General features: G+C 34.6%; 1 protein-coding gene across 7 annotated transcripts in view; it reads right to left on the bottom strand.

Annotated features, from left to right (window-relative positions):
- The window catches only part of LOC131928997 (ABC-type organic anion transporter ABCA8B), a 77,293-nt gene extending 51,884 nt beyond the window's left edge, over window positions 1-25,409 (bottom strand). For 2 of the 7 annotated variants that reach the window (XM_059285183.1, XM_059285186.1), the window contains exons 1-19: window positions 17,222-17,306; window positions 11,315-11,433; window positions 10,906-11,076; window positions 10,050-10,269; window positions 9,601-9,716; window positions 8,781-9,010; window positions 8,050-8,401; window positions 7,582-7,732; window positions 7,236-7,404; window positions 7,077-7,135; window positions 6,584-6,717; window positions 6,261-6,413; window positions 5,971-6,090; window positions 3,951-4,089; window positions 3,592-3,682; window positions 3,222-3,361; window positions 2,524-2,619; window positions 1,884-2,065; window positions 905-1,118 (exon numbers count right to left, since the gene is read on the bottom strand). In XM_059285183.1, coding sequence (XP_059141166.1) covers window positions 905-1,118; window positions 1,884-2,065; window positions 2,524-2,619; window positions 3,222-3,361; window positions 3,592-3,682; window positions 3,951-4,089; window positions 5,971-6,090; window positions 6,261-6,413; window positions 6,584-6,717; window positions 7,077-7,135; window positions 7,236-7,404; window positions 7,582-7,732; window positions 8,050-8,401; window positions 8,781-9,010; window positions 9,601-9,716; window positions 10,050-10,269; window positions 10,906-11,076; window positions 11,315-11,433; window positions 17,222-17,255 — 2,890 coding nt within the window. In that variant the 5' untranslated portion in view covers window positions 17,256-17,306. Of the gene's footprint in view, window positions 1-904; window positions 1,119-1,883; window positions 2,066-2,523; window positions 2,620-3,221; window positions 3,362-3,591; window positions 3,683-3,950; window positions 4,090-5,970; window positions 6,091-6,260; window positions 6,414-6,583; window positions 6,718-7,076; window positions 7,136-7,235; window positions 7,405-7,581; window positions 7,733-8,049; window positions 8,402-8,780; window positions 9,011-9,600; window positions 9,717-10,049; window positions 10,270-10,905; window positions 11,077-11,314; window positions 11,434-17,221; window positions 17,311-18,346; window positions 18,482-20,329; window positions 20,355-20,545; window positions 20,740-23,292; window positions 23,453-25,393 lie in introns of those variants that run through there. The other 5 variants (XM_059285187.1, XM_059285185.1, XM_059285188.1 and 2 more) reach the window with 5 other exon arrangements.
- Window positions 25,410-25,826: the final 417 nt, after the last annotated feature.

The raw sequence follows: 25,826 nt of genomic DNA, 5'->3' as shown, positions 1-25,826 counted from the left end.
ACTACTATGTCTTTACTATGCAATTGCTTTTTTAAATGCTGTTATTACATTTTTGTTTTATTTGTTTATTTTAAAACGGCCAATGTGAAAAAAGGCCTCTGTGCCTACTATTGTTACCATTATTGAATAAATTGAATAAACTGAAATTGAAATTAAATCAATAAACCCTATAGACCTATGTCACCTAACCCTCGACCCCACCCCACAAAATAATGTCACAAAGTTCTGTCCACTACCCTCACCCTCAACAAATCTTAATTTAAACATCAAAATCATTTTTAAAAGTTAACCAATTTTGTTCTTAAAAAAAACATAAAATACAGAATAAATTCTGCATAACATTTCTTGAGTATGGGACGGTGTGGCCTAGCATTAGAGAACTAGACTGCTAACCCGAGGCTTGAGTTCGAATCCGGGTTCAAATCAGTGGAACATCCCTGAGTCCACCCAACTCTGATGGGTACCTAACTTACATTAGGGAAATAAAGGTGGGTGGGCATAGGGCAACCACTCTATCCCTTCTTATGCCAAGGTCTCTGAAGATGAGCTCTACTTCATCTGCCTCATGTGTCTTGGGCAAGAACGGGAAATGATTATTTGAATTTCCCCACCCTATTCAGACCAGTTTATCTATAGGGCACTTTATATATTCTGTTTGAAATATGAAGGAATAGTGTGATCAGCACTATTCCGAGTTCCCTCTAGTTTCCAAGACTCAAGTCGGGTACAGAGCTGGTTCCTACAGAACTTGAGACTTGCGCCAAGTTAGCAATTGTGCACTCTACCCATTAAAGCATTGAATTACAACTATTATTTCAGGCATAAGAAGTTATAATAATGTAGTTGTCAAGGTTTCACAGTGACATAGCGAACATTGTATATTAAAGATAAACAATTCACTTACCAACAGCATCATAAGCCAACAGCCCTGGTAGGTGAGTAGTGTCACCTAAAGAACTGGCATAGTGTGATGTGTTCAGTTGTAAAGGTGTGGGGTACTCTGCTGGGGTCACATTGTTCACTTTTGCCAGGACCAAACCAATGACCACAAACAACACAGGTAATATTATTTGAAAGATGAGAGAATACACACTGCGAATGACTAGAAGGAAGCGAATCTGTGGACCAAAACAATGTTAATTAATAGACTAAAAAATATTAACTAATAGACTAAAACGATGTTAATTAATGTACTAAAGCAGTTTTAAATAATGCAGACCAAAAATTATGTTAATTACAGTGGACCAAATAATGTTAAATACATCAAAACAAAAAAAAATGTTAATTACATTGGTACAATGAAATGTGAACTATTAACCCAAAGACTGATAAATATTGGAACAAAAGTTATTTATATTAATGGGTGAAAATTATTTATTTTTTATATATAAACATTTACACTGTTATTTCTTACACATGTGTTTTTGCCAATGCCTTATATCAACATGTAAATAAATTTGTTACAGAGAAATTTAAATGAAATTAGCTCTAATTTTCAAATGTTACTCAGAACTAATGAGTTTTATGTTTTTAATGCATGGTTGTTACGTATGATAGTAGAAATAAGTAACTATATTTAAAGAAAAGCATTATTAAAAGTAATTATTTAATTTAGTGAATTGATTATAATTTTATAGAAAATTAGTAGATAAACTTTTAAAGAATAAGTTAGGAAAATATAGATTGCAAGCTTAACATCTATTTGTAAAAATTAAATAATTAATAAAAGGAAACATAAAAACAGTAGCTGATGCATACAATTTTGTCTTTTGCTGTTGATATTAATCTTTCAAGGTTAAAGAACATTTAAAATCTGAAATATGCAGTGCAGCAAAGGAAGTCATTATTTCTATACATAAATAAAATAATTATTGTATTAGTACCTTCATCAATGCCTTGAATCTTTGTAAAGATAAAGTAGCACCTTGTACAGTTGGTTTGAAGTTCTGGAAGTCAATATTGTCAGGGCTTTGTATGTTAACTTCTGTGGCATCTTCAGCCAGGTTGTAACTGAGATTCACTTGGGCCATATCATCTTCATCTTGCTCAATAAATTCATCCGACTCTGCACCAAGTAATATTAGCAAATGTTGTATATTACAGCTGAATGATTTTAGAACACTTAATTTTTATTTAAATAAGATACATTTAGTTTAATCAGCAGAAGACTGAGAATGATTGCAAAAAAAAAAAGAGAACAAATATCAACCTCTGTTATTGGATGATTGACGGATTAAAGATACATTCTACAATCAATTTTGCTTTATCAGGACTGATTTATTGAAGCACCTATTCATTTGTACCAAATTTTAAACAGCTAATCTGGACAGAAGTATTTTTCTAAACCTCGCATATTCAGGAACATCTGCTGAAATATATCAGTATGTTTCAGTCTGTATGTGTCCAGATTAAGCAGAATTAATTGTAGTCACGATATGTTGTAATTCATAACAGAAAATGTTTAGGGTCATACAGTTACTGGTTACTTTAGGTCAAACTTCTCTAAAATAGCAGGACATTTACCTAGGTTTAAGAAGACCTCTTCTAATGTTGTCATGGAGACACCATAGCCTTCAATGCCCAAGTTCACAGCATTTCTGTCTATTACATCAAACATGGCTGTAGAAAAAGGTTGGTGCAAAGATTTAGAAATGGTAAAATAATGACAAAATAATTATTTAATTAAACTTAAGAAAAGTTAAGTGATAACTATTATTTGATGTTGATTTTCACCAGAAAATTTTCAAAAAAATTATGGACACAAAAATTAAATCATCTTATACTCAAGATGGATCTGTTTGTTTGAGTTTAATAACAGATGAAAACCACAAGCACAGTGTTAGAGAATAAATCTATTACTCAATTTAAAACAAACAATTGACAAATTAGTTACTTGATTATAGTATATTAAGACAGCACTGTCAATTCTGAAATTAAAAAGCACCATGCAAACATGCAAAAAACATGGTGAATGAAGAAAATCTCATCAAAGACAAAATGTAGACGTTTCAAAAGTAATGTCCTAAGCATCCTTCTAAACTAAGAGTCTGCATTAGATAATGGGCCCCCATTGGGTCACTAATAGATATTGAAGCTGTTTAAGAAGTAATTTAAAAAGATGGTGCTAGATGGGCCATGTATTAAGGATCAAACCAGGAAAAGAAAATAGAGAAGACCATTCGTTAGAACAAATAATTTTTTAGATTGCTAACAAATCTTACTTGAAAATGTAGGCACATCGTTAAGTGACATAGTGTAAGCGATTTCTTTCCCATGAGTTCTTTGGTGTTTTGTGCTGGGTATTACAGAAGTCAGCATTGATGTAACTTCATCAACTTGACATTCAGGGGTTGTAACCATCCTAAAGAGAAAATCAAGTTTTCATAGCTACAGAAGGCTCGATTCATTCCTAAACAAGAATGTTTTACATAGATAAAATAATTGATCCAATGTCAAGATTATTTTTAAAAGTGCTTGACTATACGTAAGGAAAAAATATTGAATTTTTTTTACTTATTTACTGTAATTTTAGTGATACAAAATTTCAATCACATACATTAAATTTGCCTTAAAAAAACATGAGATACATACGTGAGATGATAGCCTATACCAAATTTTTTCTTCAAAAACATGGAGGATCCACAGCAGCGTAGTTTTCCATTGCGGATAAAAGCTTTTCTGTCTACAGAGCATAAATAGAATGTAAAGTAAAATGATCAGCACGCTTAATAGGATTATTCAATTATATATCAATATAAATATATCTAAATTTATACATGAATATGGAAACAAGGAAATTGTTTTTTATATTTTCATGAAAGCCAATTTAATAGGGTGTCGTAATGATTAGTTTGCTACTGTTTCATAAGTAATATTTTCATTTAAATATTTAGCAATTTTTTTTTTATCTTATTTACAATTAGCTCTCAACACTTTGACTAAGAGTTTACCTGATAAGATGTCTGCCTCATCCATAAAGTGGGTGGTCAGAAGAATAACTCTGCCTTCTTTTTTCTTTTTTAAAAGAGACCAAAGGTGTCTACGAGAGAAGGGATCCATGCCTGCAGTTGGTTCATCCAGGAACATCAACTTTAAAAAAAATACTCCACTTATTTTTTAAGTTACATTATGATTATTTGACTTATTTATGACATTGTACCCAATACAATGAAATATATACATTTCAGCCTTACTTTAACCAGCTATTTTCTTCTTTTTAAGGCTGGGTGGTACACTAAATGCACATTTTTGTTACTATTCAAGCAAGTTAATTGAAACTTTTCCCATATAAAAATATACCAAAAGGAATTTTTTTAAAAACAATAAACTATATTTTTTTGTAGCTTTCATGGTAATGGCCGCCATCTTGAAATTTTGTTCATCATTTTTAAAATGCTAAGGCTCTATAACCATAAGTGCTAGACCAACAAAAAATGCAAGCATTATGTAGGATAATAGTAACCTAAAACTTTCTATTTTGCACATTTTAAGAAAAGCAATGCAAACAGCTTTTTACAATCTGTTTTTCACTAAAATTTGGTCAAAATTAGCATATTTCAGGCTACAAAATCAAAGTTAACAAATGTTATTTATAAATAAACCGGGAGTGATCTCCCCTAAACTTTCTCGAATATTCTTATATAAAATAACAGGGGATGGGAACTCGGGCTATAGACTTCTAGACATGATTTTTAATCCATTTTAAATACTTAAAGTTTTAAAAATAGAATAAAATCTCGTAGACAAATTAATTGCACACCAAGTGAACGCGAATAAAAAAGCGCATAATAGTGCGCAATATTATTAGTACTTTTAAAATTTACATTAGTTTTTTGAGAAATCGGAAGTAGCGTAAATAAGTACTTCCGGTCAACGAAAAATTCTCAAAATTTGACAGAAGGTAGAGAATTAGATCTTTTACTTACATATCAAATTTCATTTATCTATCTGAAATAGTACTCAAGTTATAGGCTTTTGAAAAATTCAAAGTAGAAAAAGTACCACTTCCGGTTATCCGAAATCGCTCAAAAGCTGATACGGATCTACGATTTTGATAAAATACTTGTATATGAAATTTCATCAACCTAGCTGTAACGGTACTCAAGTTATCGTGTTTACACACGGACACACACACACACACACACACACACACACAGACATACGGACAAGATTGCAAAATTATGTTTTTCCGTATCAGTGAGATGTAAAACGTCGAGATTTGCAAAAATCTCGATTTTTTTTTTTGCACGATTACAAGACTTTCTCTATACTTCGTATATACGAGAAAGTAAAAATGAAAATAAAAAGTTTATGTGTATATATCTAAAAAATAATCAGGTAAAAATTTATTAAGGTACAAGCAGAACTAACTGCTAACAATTTTAAGAGTGACATTTATCATTTTGAGAAAAATGCAAAAGAACAAAAAAAAATTATTTTAAAATAGAAATTTTCTAGCAATAAGTAATGTGACTTAATAACACGAAATAAATATATTTTATAAATTAGGTCAAAACTGAAATTCCCCATGGCACAACAAAAAAACTGAAACAGGTGCCAAAACTAGCCTTAATATGTATATGAATGAACAATTAAGCATTACAAATATGTATAATATGATAAAAGCTACTTAAATTATCCTAATTTAAGTGTTAAATCGTACCCACTAATTGATCAAATTCAGCCTTAAAAATTGTTTATGTGAGACAACATAAAAATAGTGCCTAAATGAAATATATTTATTTGTTCTTTTGTATTGATGAATTGAACATTTAATTATTTTAAAAAAGGTAGTTAATAATAAAACTCAGTTTTCTACTATATATAAGGAAAACAACATTTCTTACAATATAAGGCAAAACTTGCAAAAATTTGTTTTTTAAAAAATAAAAACACTATCAATTTTTCAAAAAAGAGAGTCTTTTTTGTTATTTTAATCAAATTTTAGAAATAATAATGGAAGGGTCTCACTTTTGGATCACCAATCAATGCAATAGCAACTGAGAGTTTCCTCTTTTGGCCTCCACTGAGATTTTTTGCAAATGTGTGAGCCTGGTCAGACAAATCTACTTCCTTCAAAGCTGACTCAATCTACAAGAAAAATATTTTAAAATAATATGTTAATGTTAAATTGATAATATACAGATTAATGATATATAATTGTGGAAATAAAATTTAAAAATCTATAAAAAGTCTAGAAAATATGAAATTTTTTAAAAGCTTTGTACAAAGCTTCAAAAAGTTAAATCTTAAATACTTACTCGTTTGTTGATTAGATGTTCAGGAACTCCTTTGATGTTGGCAAACATCTTTAAATGTTCAGCACATGACAAATCATCATAAAGAATGTTATGCTGAGGGCATATGCCACAAAGATTTCTTATATACTCTAGTTGTTTATTGTCTGTAATGTTCTGGCAATAAAGTAATGCAATAAATCCTTTAATTTACTTACATAACTTTTAAAAAAAACAAGTTCCTCAATCATTTAAACAAGTTAAAATGATAGAGAAACGGATTCATTGGATTTGAAAATATGGAAACATTTTTTAAACATTTATTGTAATAAAAAGTTAATTTTTACCAAGCCCATTATTGTTGCAGTTCCTGATGTAGGGGGCACTACTCCCGTCAACATGTTAATAAGAGTAGTTTTTCCTGCTCCATTATGACCCAAGAGACACGTAATTTGACTTTCAAATATGTCTAAACTAAAATCTAAAGTAAAAGGCAAATTCTTAAAAATATTATGCTTTTGCTTATTAATAATAAGAAACAGAAGAAGTAGTCAAACTGTCTAGTTTTAAAGTTGTATTACAATAAATGTGGACAAATATAGAGAAAACACAATCTTTAGATATACTCAAGTTTCAAAATTCATTAAATGAATGAATAAAAATTTAATATTTGACAATATTCTAAAAGATCTATATTTTAAAAAAGTACTTTTTGTAACTTAAATAAAATGACGAAATAAATGTAGTTCAATATATATCAGAAACTAAATATGTTCTACACATCAACCCTACTGCACTCCCAAATAGGTTAATACTTAAAATGTTAAACAACAAACTTGCCATTTACAGCCTTCACAGTCTTTTTGTTCTGCACAAAGGATTTGGTCAAGGAGGAAATTCTGAAAAGAAAAAAATATACAACATTTATGAATTTTCAAACTCAATGAAGAAAATGTATTTAAAAACAACCAAAAATTCCATGAGTAAATGCTGGATCACCTTAGGCCAACTTTCATTTCCATCTCTTTAGAAACAGGTTCCACATCTGACTTTTCCAATCTGCTCTCTGACGCACTTATAAGTCTGAGTGACTCCTCTTTAATAGTAGATGAGCACCAGTAGGAGGCCTCGAGGAAGTAAAAAGGTGAGTATCTCACTCCATATTCACCTGGAATAGCAAAAAAACTTAGTTTTTACTGATTTGGATCAGAAGTTTGCTTGTTTCTGTGATTGGTGTTGTAAAAACAGAATCATTAATTTAGCATCCGATAATTTTTTATCTTTATTTCTAGACAGTTTGAATAAAAACTCCACTAACAAATATAGGGAAAAACTAATTACCTACCTGGAATAACGTTGTCAAAATAAACTGTTAACAGTGAATAAAGAATGGTGTCCACAATGAGCATCAAGATAGGGGCATAGAGAGGAAATTTTCCAAAAGTTAAAGAGTCATCAAAACCAAATCCATTGTATTGAATGTCCAGGAAAATTCCCTAAAACAAATGGAACAATTCTATTTAAAAACATATAATATACACTGGTGATGGAATGTAGCTCCAATTGAGAAAGGCACCTTTATTTTTTTAATCTTAAAAAGACTAAAATTCTAAAGTAAATTATTCATATTTGTGATCGTCAAAAAACAAATTTATAACAACCTACTTTTTCTATTGTTTAAAGACAATGGAAATGATTAACACTGTCTGAAATATGCCAAATTTTCTATTTATTCAGAAACTTGAATAGTTTAGATTATACAAATAGCTCATTGTTTAATTATGAAACTTCTTAATACTTTGAAGATGCTTACCTTATCTATAATAGAAGAAAATGCCAAGGGAGACAACAAGCACATCAGCCATTCAACCCCAGGTGACAGCTTAGAATCATAGCTACTGGGATCTCTCGTTTGGCTGACAACCAGGTGTAAACAGCTAATGATCACAGTGGAGAAACCTGTCACAACCCCGGCCACTTTGGCTTTCTTGAAAAATGGGGTCAACATGAATGCCAGGGCAATGATTGAGCATCCATACAAGAAAAAGACCAGGTATAGAAGGAACATGTTGCTCCTTTGAAAAAACTCGCAGCCGACTATAAGAGCAATCATCAGCGCAGAAGCCAGGAGGACCATGACTAGGTATATTAGAGCCCAAGATAACCTAAAATAAAAAACACACACAATAATTTTTAGTCAACATAAATAAAACTCTCAATTTGATCATGACGGTCCATTGGGTAGATGAAGAACAGCTTACCCGTTTCTTGACCACTGGATATGAAGTGATAGTGAGGTCAGCACTATTCTCAGGTCCCATTACTTTCCCTAACGTAAGTGAAGTAAGCATACCCATCCGAGCTGGGTGGTCTAAGAAATGTCCTACAAACTTGAGTCAGAGATCCAGACTCAAGATTTAAAGACTCATAGTTTTAAAAAAAACACAGTAACAGTACCCACCATAGTCAGTTGTATTCAGGGACGCAACATGGACCTCAAGCATATACAATGAATTTGAGTGCCAAAGAGCAACAGGAACTCACCAAAATACTGAAGTTCTCAAGCCCATCATTAGCATTCCTTCTTTGATTTTCTTTTCCTTCTCTGCCACAATATTTACAGCCAGAAAGTTGGCTAGTATAGAGAAGGAGAAAACAAAGTAGATGGAGGATAAGGTTTGGATGTAACTCGTGTCTGGGTTAAACTTGACCTTGTCCATGAGTTGAAGTTGAATTACTCGTGATTTAAAATCAAAGGATGTAAGGCCTGCATTCTGGGAACAAAATTAAAAGTATATACTTTAGGCAATGACATAATTTTAATACATTATGGCTACTAAATACTACTCATGTGGGCTTTAAGTAAGTGATAAAACTGTGGACTTTAAATTTAAAATTTAGTTTCATGTGATGATTTAGGATAAACAGAAGTGAGAAAGGTGTGTGGCTAAGTAAAGTTTCCTTTCAATTAAGAGACATCTTTTTGGTTTCAGTCTAATTTACAGATAAATTTAAACATAAAATATAATAAACTTTTACAGTTGAGCTGTTTCCTAAAGCATAATTATTTCTGTCTCAAATCCCTGATTCAAACAGTTCTGATGGGTACTTCATTTCACTCAAATAAGGAAAGTCAAAGCAATTGAGCAAAGTACTTATCAAACTATTCCTAAGGTCACTGAAACAGGTGAAATCTATTTCAACTGTCCCATAGACCGCCAGGTTTAAAAGGGTAACTTAACTTAGCAGACAATGAAACAGTCTGCTCAAAGAGTTTAGTTTTGAGTTTCATTCCTCTAATCAGCTCACATAGTTGTCAGTTTTCAAAATCATCTCACACAAATCAACAAATTTAATGATTTACCTTCATTAAAACATTTTCTATGGCCACTTGCAATGTTACAAATCCTGTGGCTAGATAGTTGTTAACAGGGCAGTCAGAGCTTACGTCTGTACCAGTTTTAGAATTGCGACAGGAATCTAGTTAAAATATTTTAACTTTTAGAAGCAGGTGGTTGATACAATTACTTTAATTCACAAACTAGGAAAAACTTATTAGATGCACAAGTCTTACTACTTAAACTCTTATATTTAATTAATCAATACTATAGTTAAATGATGTCACTAACATGGAAATGTTGTCATGTAAAATATTTGTAGATACACATCTAAACTTCAATAATAATTTTAAAAAAACACGACTAGCCTTAAATAATTCTAAGGCTAGTCGTGTTTTTTTTAATTTTTAATAAATAACAAAAAAAAACTTTCTAGGAGAAACAATTAACAAGGAAATGTACAAAATTCTTTTACCTCCTTTATAATGGTAGATGTTATTGGTACCAGGGATATCATGATAGCCAACCCTCAGGGCATACGAGTATTTGTTATTTTTATAGTTGAAAATAATTCCAGCTAAAACACTGGAGCTATTGTGTCTGAATGCAGTCTCAGCCTCTTCTACAGTTGCAAACATTTGGTACCTCAAACTTCCAGACAGCTGATTAACTATGTCATCCATCCAGTTTTTTACCTGTAGCAAATTTCATTTTCATGGAAATAGCTCTCATAGTTGTTCAATTAAAACAGCATAAAATACTTTTTAAAAATAATTCAGTAGATATAATATAAGAATATATATATATATAATGAAATTATATATATATATAATGAAATTATATATATATATATATATATATATAATGAAATTATTCCAGGCTATGGTATAAATTAATGGCTTAAAGCAGACAATAATTACACTTTTAACTTAAATCTGCTATTAAATGTTAATTTTGAACATGCTAATTTGGTTGACAAAAAAAAATCAGTTAATCATTTTGCCTTGAGCAGATTACCCATTGCTAACATATTTTTAAATATACTTGTGCTTGGAAAAATGTATTCAATTTCAATTCTCATTCATCAGGCCTCTCCCCCCCCCCCATGCAACCTGACCAGGTATTTTTTAATTCATTGATAAAATTCCCAAGACCATGTAATTTTTTCATTAAATATTTCCTTCTCCAATCCTTATGTGTTTTGCTGGAAATATTTTGGTTGGAGAATTTAATATATTATTCTCAACGATGGCAAACGCCCATACGTTTTAACCAAAAATATTTCAAATAGAAATCGGCCTGTAAATGATCATGTTATGTACTGTAGTTACCTCCGCTGTTTTTGGTACAACATAGATGTCATGTTTCAAATGAAATACATAATTAAACCATAGGTCTGAAAGGTTGTTGACAGGAAAAGTCATGGCTGGCTTTACATCTGGTTTGGTTGCTATTTTCACAATGGCAAGGATCGCAACAAAATACACAGGATAGAAAAATTCCTGAAATATTTGGATAAAAGATATTCATATTAAAATTTTATCAAATGGCTGCAAACATATAAAGAACTTACACACAAAATTACCTCTAAGTGGAAATTTAACAAGATTATTAATTACAGGTTAATGTAAAATATTTTTGCAACATTTATGTTTTAAAACTTCATTTTAAAGACTTACATTTACTTCAGACTAAAGCTTTATAGTTTGATATAATTGCATATTCATTATTGTCATTTACCTGAAAAAGCATGGACTTTTTTCTTTTTTTAAGTAAAATATTCCGCCATAACAAGGCTTTCAGCTGCTGCCAAAAGCTAGCCATCGTTACTGCAGGAGTGGCTGTTAGATTCCAGTTATCTAGAACAACATGCAAAGTTACATAAATCTTGTTTTCATTCTAGTATAGTTTCTAGAACTAGTGTCTAGTAGGTCTTTATATAACAAGAAATGATATTATTTCAAATAGGCATATAAAATAAGCAATTCGTCTTTTTAAAAAAATGATATGTAATATATTTACAAAGACTTAATAAAATGTGGTAAATGAAAATGAAAACACAAAAGCTAAAAATTTAAAGGAACAGCGCGATTGTTGGTTTTTCATAATCTCCTAACTTAACTACCAATGGCATAATGGTTTTCTTTAACGATCGCCGTTTACCAGTTGTGTACACTGCCTTTTTGTTTCCCCCAACAATGGAAGAAGTACTCCTTGAATGACGTCATCCTAAATTAGCCTACGTTTACCACCCCCCCTCCCCCCTTCCATGGTCATATACGTCGTTGCCAAAAGCAAGACTTAATACACAAAAATGACGTCACACAAGTTCCGCGCATCCTTTTTTTTTTTACAAAGCATGAATTTACGTAACTAGATTTCATCAAACTTGTTCTAAAAAATAAAAATATATACTTCTCATCACACATCCTCATCCTAACCTCCCCCCCCCCCCATCTTGTTGTGTGTCGTCATTTAATGGAAGAGCGGTAGTAACCTCTTAGTTTACTTGTGTACATTTAATTATCATTGGAATTATGGTTGTTTAAAGCAATGATTAGACGGGGGAGGGGGGGTTACTTTACAACATTTGAGCAAGGCTTTTTGTGACGCTAGGCAGGACAGGCGGGAGTTGTAAGGGATAAGTATTGACTTCTAGTGCCTGACAACAGTTGATTTATAGACGACCTTTAATTAAAAAACAAAACATTAAACCATCGTTTATTCTATTGTAAAAGCTGCAGCATTCTTTCTCATCTGTCTTGAAAATGAACGCTGGACTTTTTTTAAAATTATGGAACGGGGGAGGGGGGGGGGGGGGGGGGGATTCGGTTTATCGGTTAGCGGTATAAAAGCAGAACTGAGCTATGATTTAAAATATCCAGTTTTTGTAATACTCGGTTTAAAAAAAAAATGCTGTCGCTGGCTTGAAAAAAGAATTAAATCTGCCTCTTAGTTTTTATTCGAAAGAAGTGTAAACACAACTTACAAAACGTTGAGCTAAAAACACTCTACTTATTACCATGAAGCTTTAAATTCTACTAAATTCTAGACCGGTAGCCACATTAAATGACGATCGTTGTGTGATAACAACACGTTAAAAACCGTTAAAACGAGATGAAAATAATCCCGTATTACCATTGCACGTTCACCCATCTACTTATAACAACATCAAGTTGTTTGATGAGAAACGGAAAAAAAAGTGTTTTACAACATCTACTGGACAATGTTAGACCTGATGTATCGCATGCTAAAACTAAAAGTGCGACCCACACTTAACAAAGCGCATTAGAACGACTTAGTAATAAAAAGAAAACTGTCGGTAATTTAGGAAAATGGGAACATATAAACTCATGTAAACAAATGAGAAGGCCTGGACTGGGACACCGGGAAAAAATAACAGTGAGCTTCGAGGAAAAAAATCCGCATCAGTGCTCTAATGGGCCTATAATATTAGTGCAATGATTTTAATTTTAATTGTGTTTATTTTAATTAACCCTCCCGGTTCGTCGTTTTGATATTGTATTTGTAAATTGAAATTGTTAAATGAATTGTGACTTTGTAAGCATCACGGACCACAGGGTTTAATGGGAAAAATGCACAATGAAAATTTTAGCCGGGAGGGGAGGCCGCTTGGACACAGATAATCCACGTCTGTTGTACAGTAATATAAGTGATAATTTTTAACAGTAACTATAATAGTGTCATGCCTAAGATCGGTCACGAAATTATCTTATTAATATACATGAGTGTAAGTCAGTAAATGCCCCAAGGGCATATGTATAGAGGGGTATGAGGACCCCCAAAATGTTTTAATTAAATAACAGCGAGTGGCGAAGCTTCATGTGAGTTTTCAAGTTTCGAAAGTAATAAAAACAAGTTTATATTACCATAAGCGCTATAACGTAATATATATATATATATATATATATATATATATATATATATATGGTGCCCTGTCAAGACGGCCCGGGACAAATCGGCCCCGTCAAAACGGCCCCGTTAATACGACCCCGTCAAATCGACTCCCGACAAACCGACCCCGTCAAAATAGCCCCGTCAAAAGGGCCCCGACTTATTGGCTCCCGTCAAATGGGCTCCCGTCATATTGACTTGCGACTTATAGGCTCCCGACAAATGGGCTCCCGATATTTAGGCTCCCGACAAATGGACTCCCGACATATTAACCCCTGACAAATAGGCTCAGGACATATTGGCTCCCGACAAAGCGGCTCCCGACAAAGCGGCTCCCGACATAAGGGCTAAAGACAAATGGGCTCCCGGCAAATGGGCTCACGACATTTTGGCTACCGACAAATGGGCTCCCGACATATTGGCTCCCGGCAATTGGGCTCCCGACATATAGGCTTTTGACAAAATGACTCCCGACATATTGGCTCCAGAAAAATGAATGATATGACCACTATTGGCATAAAAGTAACCATTGTGTCCTACCTCCAATACCACCATAACCTCTTTTTAATGCCCGAATGAAATTATTTTTTCATGAACCAACATTAATTCACAAACAAATCGAGCCCTTAACAGCTAAATTCTACCAATTCTAAAGTTTTGATAATGTTTAATTTACAACAGAAAAGATCTGTTGCTTAAAAGCGAGCACAGAAGTGTAAATGTATGATATACATGATGTTAACATGATAACAGCATTTTGTTTTGATAACCTACAAGCACAGTGGCGTAGCGAGGTCGGGTGTCACCCGGTGCGGCACTTAATGGTGTCGTCCCTCCCCCCCCAGAGGCGTTGCGACCCTTCCCGGGGACAAACTTTCAAGTTTTCGATTTGCACCCCCCCCCCCCAACTTTCGATTTGCACCCCCACCCCCTCAACTTTTTCTCTATATATTTTGCTATTTTTTGCCTTTGTGTCACCCCCCTAAATGGTGTCACCCGGTGCGGTCCGCACCCCCCGCCCCCCCCCCCCCCTCGCTACGCCCCTGTACAAGCATATTGCAGTTAGGAAGGTACAGCGTGGACCCTTCTTCCCACACAATGAGTTGGAACAGCCTATAACCGACTCAATTATGGATGTCATAGATAGATGACCCTTAAATTAAAACATACTATATTTTATAATAGATAAACTAATATAAAAATAAGGCCTGCCGAACAAGAGATGCATACGTTGTATTACATAAGAGTGTTGGATAAGCTAACTCTAAAGAATATTGATGAAGGGGTCCCACTGGCAGATGTCATATTCAATGAGACCGCTTTGCCGGGAGACTTAGTCTCTACAGAAACGGTATTGTCAGTGCAGTGGCGTAGCTAGGATTTTTGGGCCCCTATGCAAAAATTATCAGTGGGCCCCTTCGTCAGCCGTTAGGCCAGTGGCGTCGCTAGGTCGGGTCTCACCCGGTGCGGCACTTCGTATTGTCACCCCCTCCCAGGAAACAAAGCATATATATATATATATATATATATATATATATATATATATATATATATATATATGTGTGTGTGTGTGTGTGTGTGTGTCGGCCTACATAGGTCTAAAATTTATATATATGCCACATACTGGTACACGTACGTGTATAAGCTTTAATCACTGCAGACTTAATAGTTACAATGTTTATCTACAGTCTGTTTATAATACAGTTGGATGTAGCATTGTTTTCTTTATAGTTTACGTTTACGTCGTGGTGTCACACCCCCCCCCCCTCCCCCCTCTTGATAAAATTTTCGATTTGTTCTTAGAAGACTATTTAACTTTAACTAATGGATCTGGAAAATGGCATTTCATTCTATAAATGTTACAATTTTTTGCCTTTGGTGTCACCCCCCCCCCCTAAATGGTGTCACCCGTTGCGGTCCGCACCCCCCGCCTCGCCTTCGCTACGCCTCTGCGTTAGGCTACAGAGGAGTTAAACGAAGAGATCAACTTCTACTTACGATGGATATTTTTTAATATATAAATATTCTGAAGGCAACATTTTGTATTTTATATGTCCTGATTTTGTATTTATACTATATTATTATGCTTGCCTACTACTGCTAAAAAGTTTACTTATAGGCTGATTCTCTCAATGTCTTGCACGACAAAGTGATATAGCCTGTAGTGTTATTATAACGATTGGGCTCTGTTTGACCCACAAACACTGAATCCCACTGCCGAAACACCCCCCCCCCCCACTGGGAACTTTTAACCTTTTTCTTTTTTAAAATTATTTATATGTAACAAATATTAAAATTCCATTGTAAAAGTTTTAATTTTTTATGAGGGAAAAGGGCCCCTATGTGCCTTGGGCCCCCATGCCTTGCTTACGCTAGCTTTACGGTAGCTACGCCACTGTGTCAGTGGTCCTTTTTTCTGGAGCCAAATTGACAGGAGCCTTTTTGTCGGGAGCCAAAATGACGCTAGCCTATTTGTCGGGAGTCGTAATGACGGGGGCCGTTTTGTGGAGAAACTAAATGGCGGGAGCCTATTTGTCGGTAGTCGTAATGACGGGGGCCGTTTTGTGGAAAAAACTAAATGACGGGAGACTATATGTCGGGAGCCAAAATGACGGGAGCCTATTTGTCAGGAGCCTTATTGACTGGAGCCCTTTTGTCGGGAGCCTATATAACGGGAGCCTATTTGTCGGTAGCCTAAATGACGGGAGCCTATTTGTCGGGAGCCTATATGACGGGGTCCATATGTCGCTGGCCCTTTTGACGGGGCCGATCTGACGGGGTCGTTTTGTCGGGGTCGTTTTGACGGGGCCGTTTCGTCATTGGCCGAATTGACGCCGCACGATATATATATATATATATATATATATATATATATATATATATATATATAACGGACTTTTTAAAGCAACCTCACCCTTAACATATTCCTGCCTATGAAACAACCTAACCCTATACTGCTATACCCTAATTCAAGCCAAGCTTGATTACAAACCAGAAAGTCTACAGCCCCCACCCCTCCCCCCATCTGAACCTCCCCCTCATTATACATCGTCACAAAATTACGAGTGTGCCGTCATTTATGGACGACCCCTTGGGGTTAGTCTCTAAGACAATAGTGATAATGATTTTCACCATAGCTGATATTAAGAATTTTAACTTATTATTTAAATATGTGTATTTTGAATTTTGTAGCACCTACGAGTTATGTGGGCATTTTTTTTACCTCAGGCATTTTCTTGTTATTATACAGGAAATAAATAACACGTTCATATCCTCTCAACCGTGAGATGATATAAGAACAGTGTTTTTTTTAGTTTATGTCCTCTACAGCCCGTGAGAGGATATAACTATAATCACCTTGCGTATTTTCTCTGTCGTGGATCACCAGTGGTCAGTGTTTCTTCCAGGCATCTCTTCGTGAGAGTACCCACCCCCTCCCGAACGAAATGGAATTTATATTGAAAATATATAGATTTACTTTACCAACGTTCCCCTCCCCCTACCGAAAATATCAAGTGCCCACAATAATCTTGCCCTTATCCTTCGCTTTGTTCTTTAAATAAATTGGGGCACTTTGGTCACCCAAATACCCGCGGTCACCCGGGCCTCAAACTCACCATGAGGCACCTGCTTAGCTAGCCTGATAAAAAAATTGAGTTTTTATAGTTTATGGAATTAAGTTACATTCACGGTTATTATTTTTTTCAAATAAAATTCTAGATCTAGATCTACCTGTTTCATCTCTAAAATCTTCGAGGAGTTGCATGTTTAAAGGTTTTAATTAAATTTTCAAATACAGCCGCGACTAAAGTAGCATTTCCGGTTCCTCGTGCCCAGTCTAGTTCAAGTTACATAACTCTAAACTGTTTCTCACGCTCTATGACTGAGTGATGTTTCCTAGTTGGTGTCTGGTGTATGACCGCCTAACACTCATCGGGTCTCTACTTTGTTATGTAAACAATTTTTTCACTACACAATATAATTTATAACAATTTATTTTTATTATATCTAATGCAGAAAACAATCAGACGCGAGAGACGAACTAAACAAATGTAATAACACAGCCCACATGTTGGAATTCCAATCCAAATCCGTTTTTTTTAAAAAATATCACAAGCTTGCATCAAATAAGTTTGAACAGTTTTTTTAAGCAGATTGTGTCGCGTGAAGCCGGACCAGTTCGTCTGAGATGTGACATTTAAATGTCATGACCTGGCAGCCGTCAATAATTAATTTCAACATTATGCTGACATTTGCTAATGATTTTGTTCTCCCATACTTCTATAATGACTAATACAAAAGGCAGTTATAAAAATCGATTGTGAACCAAAGTCAAAGTCATACCGACAAATTAAAAAACCTAAACTTGACAGTGACGATTATTAATCTGGCGTTAGTGATATCAAAACAGACCAATATGTTCGAGGGATTCTCGTCCTAATGTTCTAGAAAAAAAAAACAACTAGCGCAACTTGATTATTTGATGCCTAACTCTAAATCTACATAAGTTCTACTTGCCCCCCGCCCTACCTCTTAAAAAGAGAAACCAACGTCACAAAAAAAATATTCAAAAGCAAATCAAGATCTTGAATGTTGACTAACAAACCAAAAGAGATATTTTATTTATTTAGTCTAGTTAATAACAGTAGATCAATAGTTTTTTCCTAGAGATGTTTGGTATACATGTCGCAAGTGTGAACGCGGTGGAAGATTAAAGATGACGCTAAAGTCAACTATAACACCAGAAATAAGTGCTGGTTTCAAAGATGGGGTTGTTGGTGTTAACATCTCGTCGACACCTAAATCGCTGTATTTTACCACAAGGATAGACAACCAAACAGGTGAAACAGAGCTCACCTGTTTCTACGGCGTATTGGGGGATAGTGTGGTACTGGGTACTGGGTGGAGTAAAGGACGTCCTATGAGCTCGTGTCCGGGGTTCGAACTCGAGAATTGTGGGTTAGAGGTCGTGCGTTCCTATCGCCCAGCCACGTCATCCCATAATAGAGCACCGTATTGCTATTCTTTGGAGTGGGTTTTTAGTCTTAATGAGACCTAGTACACAGCCCTGCCGGATAGTGTTGTTGCTGTTTACATGTTCGTTTTTGTTTTTACAGCCTTGTCGAATGATGCCTGTTGCAGTTTACATGTTCTATTACACAGCCTTGCCGAATTGTGCCTATTGCTAATTACTTCGTGGCTTGTCCAGTTACAACCAGATTGGGTCCCAAATGTCGTTCTCAACTCGATTCAAATCAACCAACGTAGACTCAAGCCTAAAAGCACCGTGTAAAAACAAAGTTGGCTTTAACAACCTATATCTATAGTAAACACCAAGCAAACATGTTTCTTTTAAAAAATGAATAATAATTCGCTTCGTCGTCTGAAGCAAACTTAGGCCCCTTTGACCGATGCTTTTTGTTTAGGTAGGTCACGCGTTGCTAAGCAAAAGCGTTTATACCATGCTCTTTAATATACAAAAACTTTCTTAACCCAACACTTTTTACCCAAGACAACCCTAACCCAACACTTTTTACACAAGACAACCCTAACCCAAAAACTTCCTAACCCAATACTTTTTACCCAAGACAACCGTATTACAAAACTTTCATAACCCAATGGCTTGCATAACCCAAAACCTTCGCAACACAAAACTTGTTAACACTGCTGTACACCCCCTCCCCCACCTGACCCACCCTATACACGATGGTACTTAAACAAGGTACACTAATGCTCATCAATCTACATATACGTTACTACTTTCGAGCATTATCGATTAGGGTTAAGTTAAGGTGCTAAGAATATATATTTTCTTAAGTGAAATCTCCGTCAGATAAATAAAAACGAAAAAAAAAAATACCCACATATAAAAATGGTGCAAGTCCCAAGTGTTGAATGAACACCATATTTCTTAAACACTACTCTTATGTCTTAAAATTAAATTTGGTATGTCTGTTCCGATGTTTGCTTAACCTAGATCTATATGTTCTGCTGAAAAGATATGCCTGCGATTGTGTAAACACAAAATGAATTTAACTTGGCTTTTTGAACTTATGAAATTTGGCCTAGATTTTGTATGAACACACACAAAAATTAGATTAGTCCTTGATCTATCTACACACACTTGAGTTTGAAAAGCTGCGTGGTTTGTTGTCATTGTGTGGTGAGCTAGACGCCAGTACACATTATCATTAAGTATCCTGATGTTGTGTTTTCTTGTATAACTTTGATAAGACGGTTTTTATAGGGGACACCGGCAGAACTGTACTGAAGGGTACTGAATTTGTGTTTTTCCCCTTCAGTATAGCTCGTACCGTTTGATTAAGCCTTAGGGTTAAGGACAGGGTCAAAATCTGGATTAATGGTATGGCCAGGGCTAATGTTAAGATTGTGTGTAAGTTCGGGGATGTGGCCAGAACTACGCTTAGGGTCGCGATACTTGTTATAATGACATTCAATCAGATTATGACAAGTGTTTTATCAACACTTGTGAAGGCAGAGAAGGTTATAAACTAATCAATAAATTATATATATATATATATATATATATATATATATATATATATATATATATATATATATATATATATATATATATATATATATATATGAGAACTTGGGATAATGCGTACCCTTAAGTAAAAAATTCATTTTAAAAAATTCTATGTTTTATATCCCCACAATTACCGATAACTGGTTACACCTCTGGTTATGAAGCGATGTTTACAGTACTACAAAATCAACTCAGGACAATCATCACAAGCCCACATCATTTAAATTTCGCATAGTCTCTTTCTAACATGTCTCAAACTAAAAAGACAATAACAATACAATCTTTACCTTGTGAAGCGTGCACCGTTACACAAAGTAAAGTATCCGTGAATTCTTTTTTATTGTGAGACAATTTAAGATTATAAGAGATAACGATAAGGTAATTAAAAACATTTAAAAAAAATATCATTTGAGATAAGCTTAGAAAACAAAGATTTGTAAAAGCTAAAAAGGTAACAGTACATGATGGTACGAACTCTACATAAAAGTATTACACAATCTTACCCATCACTGCCAGGGTCAGTTGGGTGCTTTAAGAGCGATCAGGTATTTCTCATTCAGAAATGACCGCTGTTTATACTCGCAAGTTCCTTAGGCCTATTTCTCATTTTGAAATGATCGCCGTTTATATCCGGTATTTCCTGACCCTCATCATGTGACACGGTGCAACAACAATCAGTGGCGTGCCCGACACATGGGATTACGACAGTCGCCATAAGACTAGAACAGTCGCCGAAGGACCAGGCTACGCCACCAGAGTTTCTTCCAGGCATCTCTTCGAACGAAATGGAATTTATATGGAAAATATATACTTATAACAGTGTCCGCCCCCCCCCCCCCCCCCCCACCCAAAAAAAAATTCAAGTGCACCCCCGGAGAAAATAGTCTGGAAGAAACACTGTTCGCCACAGTGGCGTGTACGAACCATGGGACTATGCTAGGTCTAGGTTAGTCACCACAGGACCAAGCTAGGTGCCCTAGGATCAAGCTAGGAGCCCTAGGACCAAGCTAGGTGCCCTAGAATCAAGCTAGGCGCCCTAGAATCAAGCTAGGCGCCCTAGGACCAAGCTAGGCGCCCTAGGATCAAGCTGACCGAAAGGTGAGACTAACGATACGCCCTTGAGAGAAACGTGAGGCTAACGATACGACCCTGACAGAAAGGTGGTACGCCGCTGTCAGTAAAATAATAGGTAAACAAGTGACGGACCCATTAAACTTTGCAATGCGTAGTTTAATTAGTTTAAATTGATTTTTTTAAAAGGTAAAGTTATAATGTAAGCAATGACGGTTTGTTTGTATATATGGATGGGCCAGGCATACTAACATTTCTTTAACTATAAATGTTTGTGTCATTAATGTTAAAAAAAAATTTCCATTTAGTTTAATTCTTGTTTTTATACAATGTGTTTTAGCCATCGTCCATTCTCGAAGTGACACCCCTGAGAGGGAATGGGGGTTTGGAATTTTGAAAGTATGTGTGGCGAGGGGGGGGGGGGGGGTAGGTTCAAGAATTGTAACGACACACTTTTTTAACCTACCCCCCCCCCCCCCTCCCCCTCGTGTTTTTGCCGCATTTTGCGCTTTTGGCAAGCCGGTTTTTTTTTTTTTTTTTTTTAAATTGTATTAGAAATTGATTATTATAGGCTACCCAATGTTGGCAGAAAATAATTTTTAAAAGAAATCGATGCTTAAAAAAACAACTGCGTTGGCTGAGGTGTAACGTAATTTTATGGTGTGGGGTATGGTTTTTTGTGGCGATGTGTGAAGATGGAAGAGTGGGGAGGTAAAAATCGTCCGAAAGAAAAAAAAGCGTGACGTTATTTATGGATGACCCCATTATGGGTATTTTATCGAACGGCGTCGGGTTAGTGATTGAGATTGTGATCAACGACAGAGCAAATACGCAAGGTGCGTATATTCCCTAACGGGATGTAGAGGACATAAACACTGTTCTTATAGCATCTGACGGTTGAGAGGAAATGTGCGTGTTGTTTATTTCCTCTATCATAACAAAAAAAAATGTCTGAGGTAAAAAAAAAATGCCTACATAACACGTAGGTGCTACAAAATATGATTATTTAAATAAGTTAAAATTATTTATATCAGCTATGATGAAAATCATTAACATTATTTTCTTAGACTAACCCCAAGGGATCGTCCATAAATGATGTCACACTCGTTGAGGGAACTGGGGGGGGGGGGGGTCCGTAATTTTGTGACGGTGTGTAGTGAGGGGAAGGAGGGGGGTCCGATGGTGTAACGTCACACTTTGGCATTATAAAAAAGCAATGTCAGAAAACAAATTTTAGCCGTTATTTCGCGTTTTAGAAAACTGTGTTAATAAATTGTAATAGGAATTGATTGAAATACTCTATGTTGACAAAGTTTAGACAAATTTTGGAAAAATATCGTATTTTAAGAAAAATTCAACTGCAATTTTGAGGGGGGGGGGTTTGTAGGCTGAAGTGTGACGTAAATTTAGGGGGGGGGGGGGGGTCTGGCTTTTTGTGATGATGTGTGACTGAGGGGAGGGGGAGATAAAAATCGTCCAAAAAAGCGTGACGTCATTTATGAATGACCCCTTTAATTAGAAGTTAAATTAACAGAACTTTAATTAGTAGTTAAATTAACAGAACTTTAATTAGCATTTGATTTAACAGGACAGGCCGTTGGGTTTTTTCTTATTAAAATGTGGGATGTTCTTCTATTTTATGTCTCTACTCTGGTTGGCTTTACCCTGTCTGCACACCACCCACTCGCCAGTGTAACATTATTAGTGTACACATCTCTAAGAGATGTTAACAAAAGTATACTATATTTTAAAATGTTCAGTTGCTAGCCTATATTTTTGCCTTTTTTTTGCCAAGGGAAATAACTCATTAATATTTTCAGCAAAATCACCATAGATTTATTATCTTCCCGTTTGTGCCCAAGACACATGGGGCAGATGTTTCAATGCTTTGTTATATCCACTTACAAAGATGCATGGGAGATTGGTTGCTTAATCTGGTGTGTCATTTTAGTAGAGTACAACTCCTGCTTTGACAATTGTGAGAGGGAGTGAAGTTTGCCCAAAAAGAAGCAAGACACCATTTGGATGGTATTTTGAGAGTAAAGTGATATGTCAAATTATATGGAAAGACTGGATGAGTCACAGCTAAATGTATAATTTATTTGTGCATAATAAAATGGATCTGTAATTATGACCCTCTAATTAATAAGCATACAACAAACAGTATTAAAATACTCACTGTTCTGTAAGGCAATAGAGCTTGGTTCATCCTCCTTGGTGTACAGTATCAAAACTTGTGTGTTTCAGGTGAGCTCCTGATAGCTTGCTGTCAGACTAGTCACATAGTGATGGCTTTCAGTTACGTGTAGTGTACATAATGAACTCGCTGGGAACTCTAGCTGTGACATGAAACAAAAATCAATGAATGGAAAAATAATCTTTAAATGTGATTACATCAAAGAGAAGTTTCCCCACATACATTCCTTTTAGACAAGATTTTGTTAATGGGAATGGGGTTGAAAGATTGTCCCAATATATATGTGCCATGTGTGCACTTCTCTCTCTCTGTCTGCAAAATATTTTCCCAGGCTATGAGATCAGTATCTTCAGGGATATATATATATATATATATATGGAGAACTAAATGATACGAGCTTTTGTTGAAAATAATATGTTGGATGTATTAAATGTATAAACTAAATTTTATTTAAAGAAGGAAAGACTTAATATTCGAATGTTGAAACACATTTTTAATTATGCAACCGGAAAAGTGTTTATGGTTTTAACACGAACGCCCTAGAGAAGATATAAGTAACACAAAAGAAATGACGTCACATGTTGAAACTACAGAAAGTACACACCACTAACGACACACCACTAATGGTGTCATTCAATAAGGGAAAAAATAGAATTAAACATTAAATGTCATAAATGATGCACAATACTAATGACATTATCTTCAATAAGATTCACTTCCCACATCTTCCAATTTTAGAATATAAAGAAATGAACTATTTCATTCAAATTTTATTTAGATCTATAGATCTACTTATCAAGACGTATGCTATGAAATTTATTCAATTTTCTTGGCCAAAACTAATATAAATTACTTTAAAAAACAACATAAATACCATTTAACAGCCGGTTTTTAACGCAATATTTAAGTCTCTTAATCAGTGTGTGCATTTATTATGGTGTTGTGTTGACTAATAATGTATATAATTTGGTTTAATATTTTCTTATAGGTATTGGTGGCCTATGTTATTTTAAATGTGTTCGATTTTTAGCTATTTAGTTATTTCTTTGCTTTGTCACTAATATTGTTCAACCTGCAGTAAAGCACATTGCATTTTGACCAATAACTATTTTATGTATAACATTAAAAATATATAGGCCTATAATAATAATTTGCATGTAATGGATACCGATGGCTACTATAGTACATAATACTAGTAATAGTATATAGGCCAAAACTAGTTACTTGTTGAATGTCAACACTGATACTAGTGACTAACCTAATCCTAGTCTTACCGTCCAAATTTTTAAAAAATTAGTTGCCCTTCGCCTTAGCCCAAACTAATAATTAATAATATGCAGATAGACATCCTTATCTCAGATTCTAGATTCAAGACAATAGAAATAGTTACAAACTTACTGGCACTAACCGGTAAAGGACAAAGGTAAAACCTTGCAATTTTTACTTAACATTTTAATTAATAATGACATTAATTACTAATTAGGCAACTATTCCTATTAGGCCTATTTATTAGTATTACATTCCTATTTTAGTAAATTGTATAGACCACCTAGATCTAGGAACTATTATACTAATACTTATTATTTAGGCCCCTATCTATAGGGCCTAGGCCTATTTAATATTTATTTAATACTTTAAAACTACTAATAGTATTTATTAATATTAAACTATTAGAGTTTAGAGTTTTAAAAAAGGGTAAATGTTAGTAGATCTATTATAATTACTAATTAGTTACATAATAGTTAGTGTTAGACAGTGTTAGTATTTTAGTATTTATTGTCAGCTGTCAGACGCGGTAACTAACGTAACAGCCAATATTCAATAAAAATTAAAAAGATGTGCTTTTGTATTATATTTTTGTAGACCTAGTCCTAGGCCTGGGGGTAAAATCTTAGTTTAGCCTCGTACTAAGATTTTATTTACCTCACTGACTAAACTAAGTTTAGTCAGTGAGGTAAAATCTAAACTTGAGTAACTTCTGACAAATCAGTAATCAGTCAGACTATCAACTAGACGCGAGGGCTAAATTAAATGAGTGTTACAGTGAAAATAATTAAAACAATACTCAAGAGTCTAGACCTACACGTCCGAGTTTCAGTTTAGATTTCAGATCTAGATTTTCTAGATCTAGATCTAGATCTTAGGATAATAAATTAATAGATCTAATAATAATCTAATAATTTTTTAACAAAACTTGTTTACCTATTAATTCAGGGGAAACTACTCTATAAAATCAGATTGTTTACAAAATTTAGTTAGTCCCCCCCCCATTCCACCCCACCCCCTTCCCTAGACTAGAATCTAGACTACTATATCTAGTGGTAGTAGTAGTGAACTATTAATCAAACACTGTTGTTGTTTATAGTTTACTACAGTAGCCTACTTTGAAGGCCTAGAATCTAGTTACTTATTAAAGCTTATAATATAATGCATTTGTAGATCTACAGCAAATAGGACAATCCACAAGGCCAACCCAGCTAACACAGTATGTAATACCAGGGTCGGCCCAACCTTGG

The sequence above is a fragment of the Physella acuta genome, unplaced genomic scaffold (genome assembly GCF_028476545.2).
Source record: "Physella acuta isolate Inbredline_101_S28 unplaced genomic scaffold, ASM2847654v3 ptg001582l, whole genome shotgun sequence".
NCBI classification, from domain to species: Eukaryota; Metazoa; Mollusca; class Gastropoda; family Physidae; genus Physella; species Physella acuta.
This window is presented reverse-complemented; position numbering and strand designations above follow the sequence as displayed.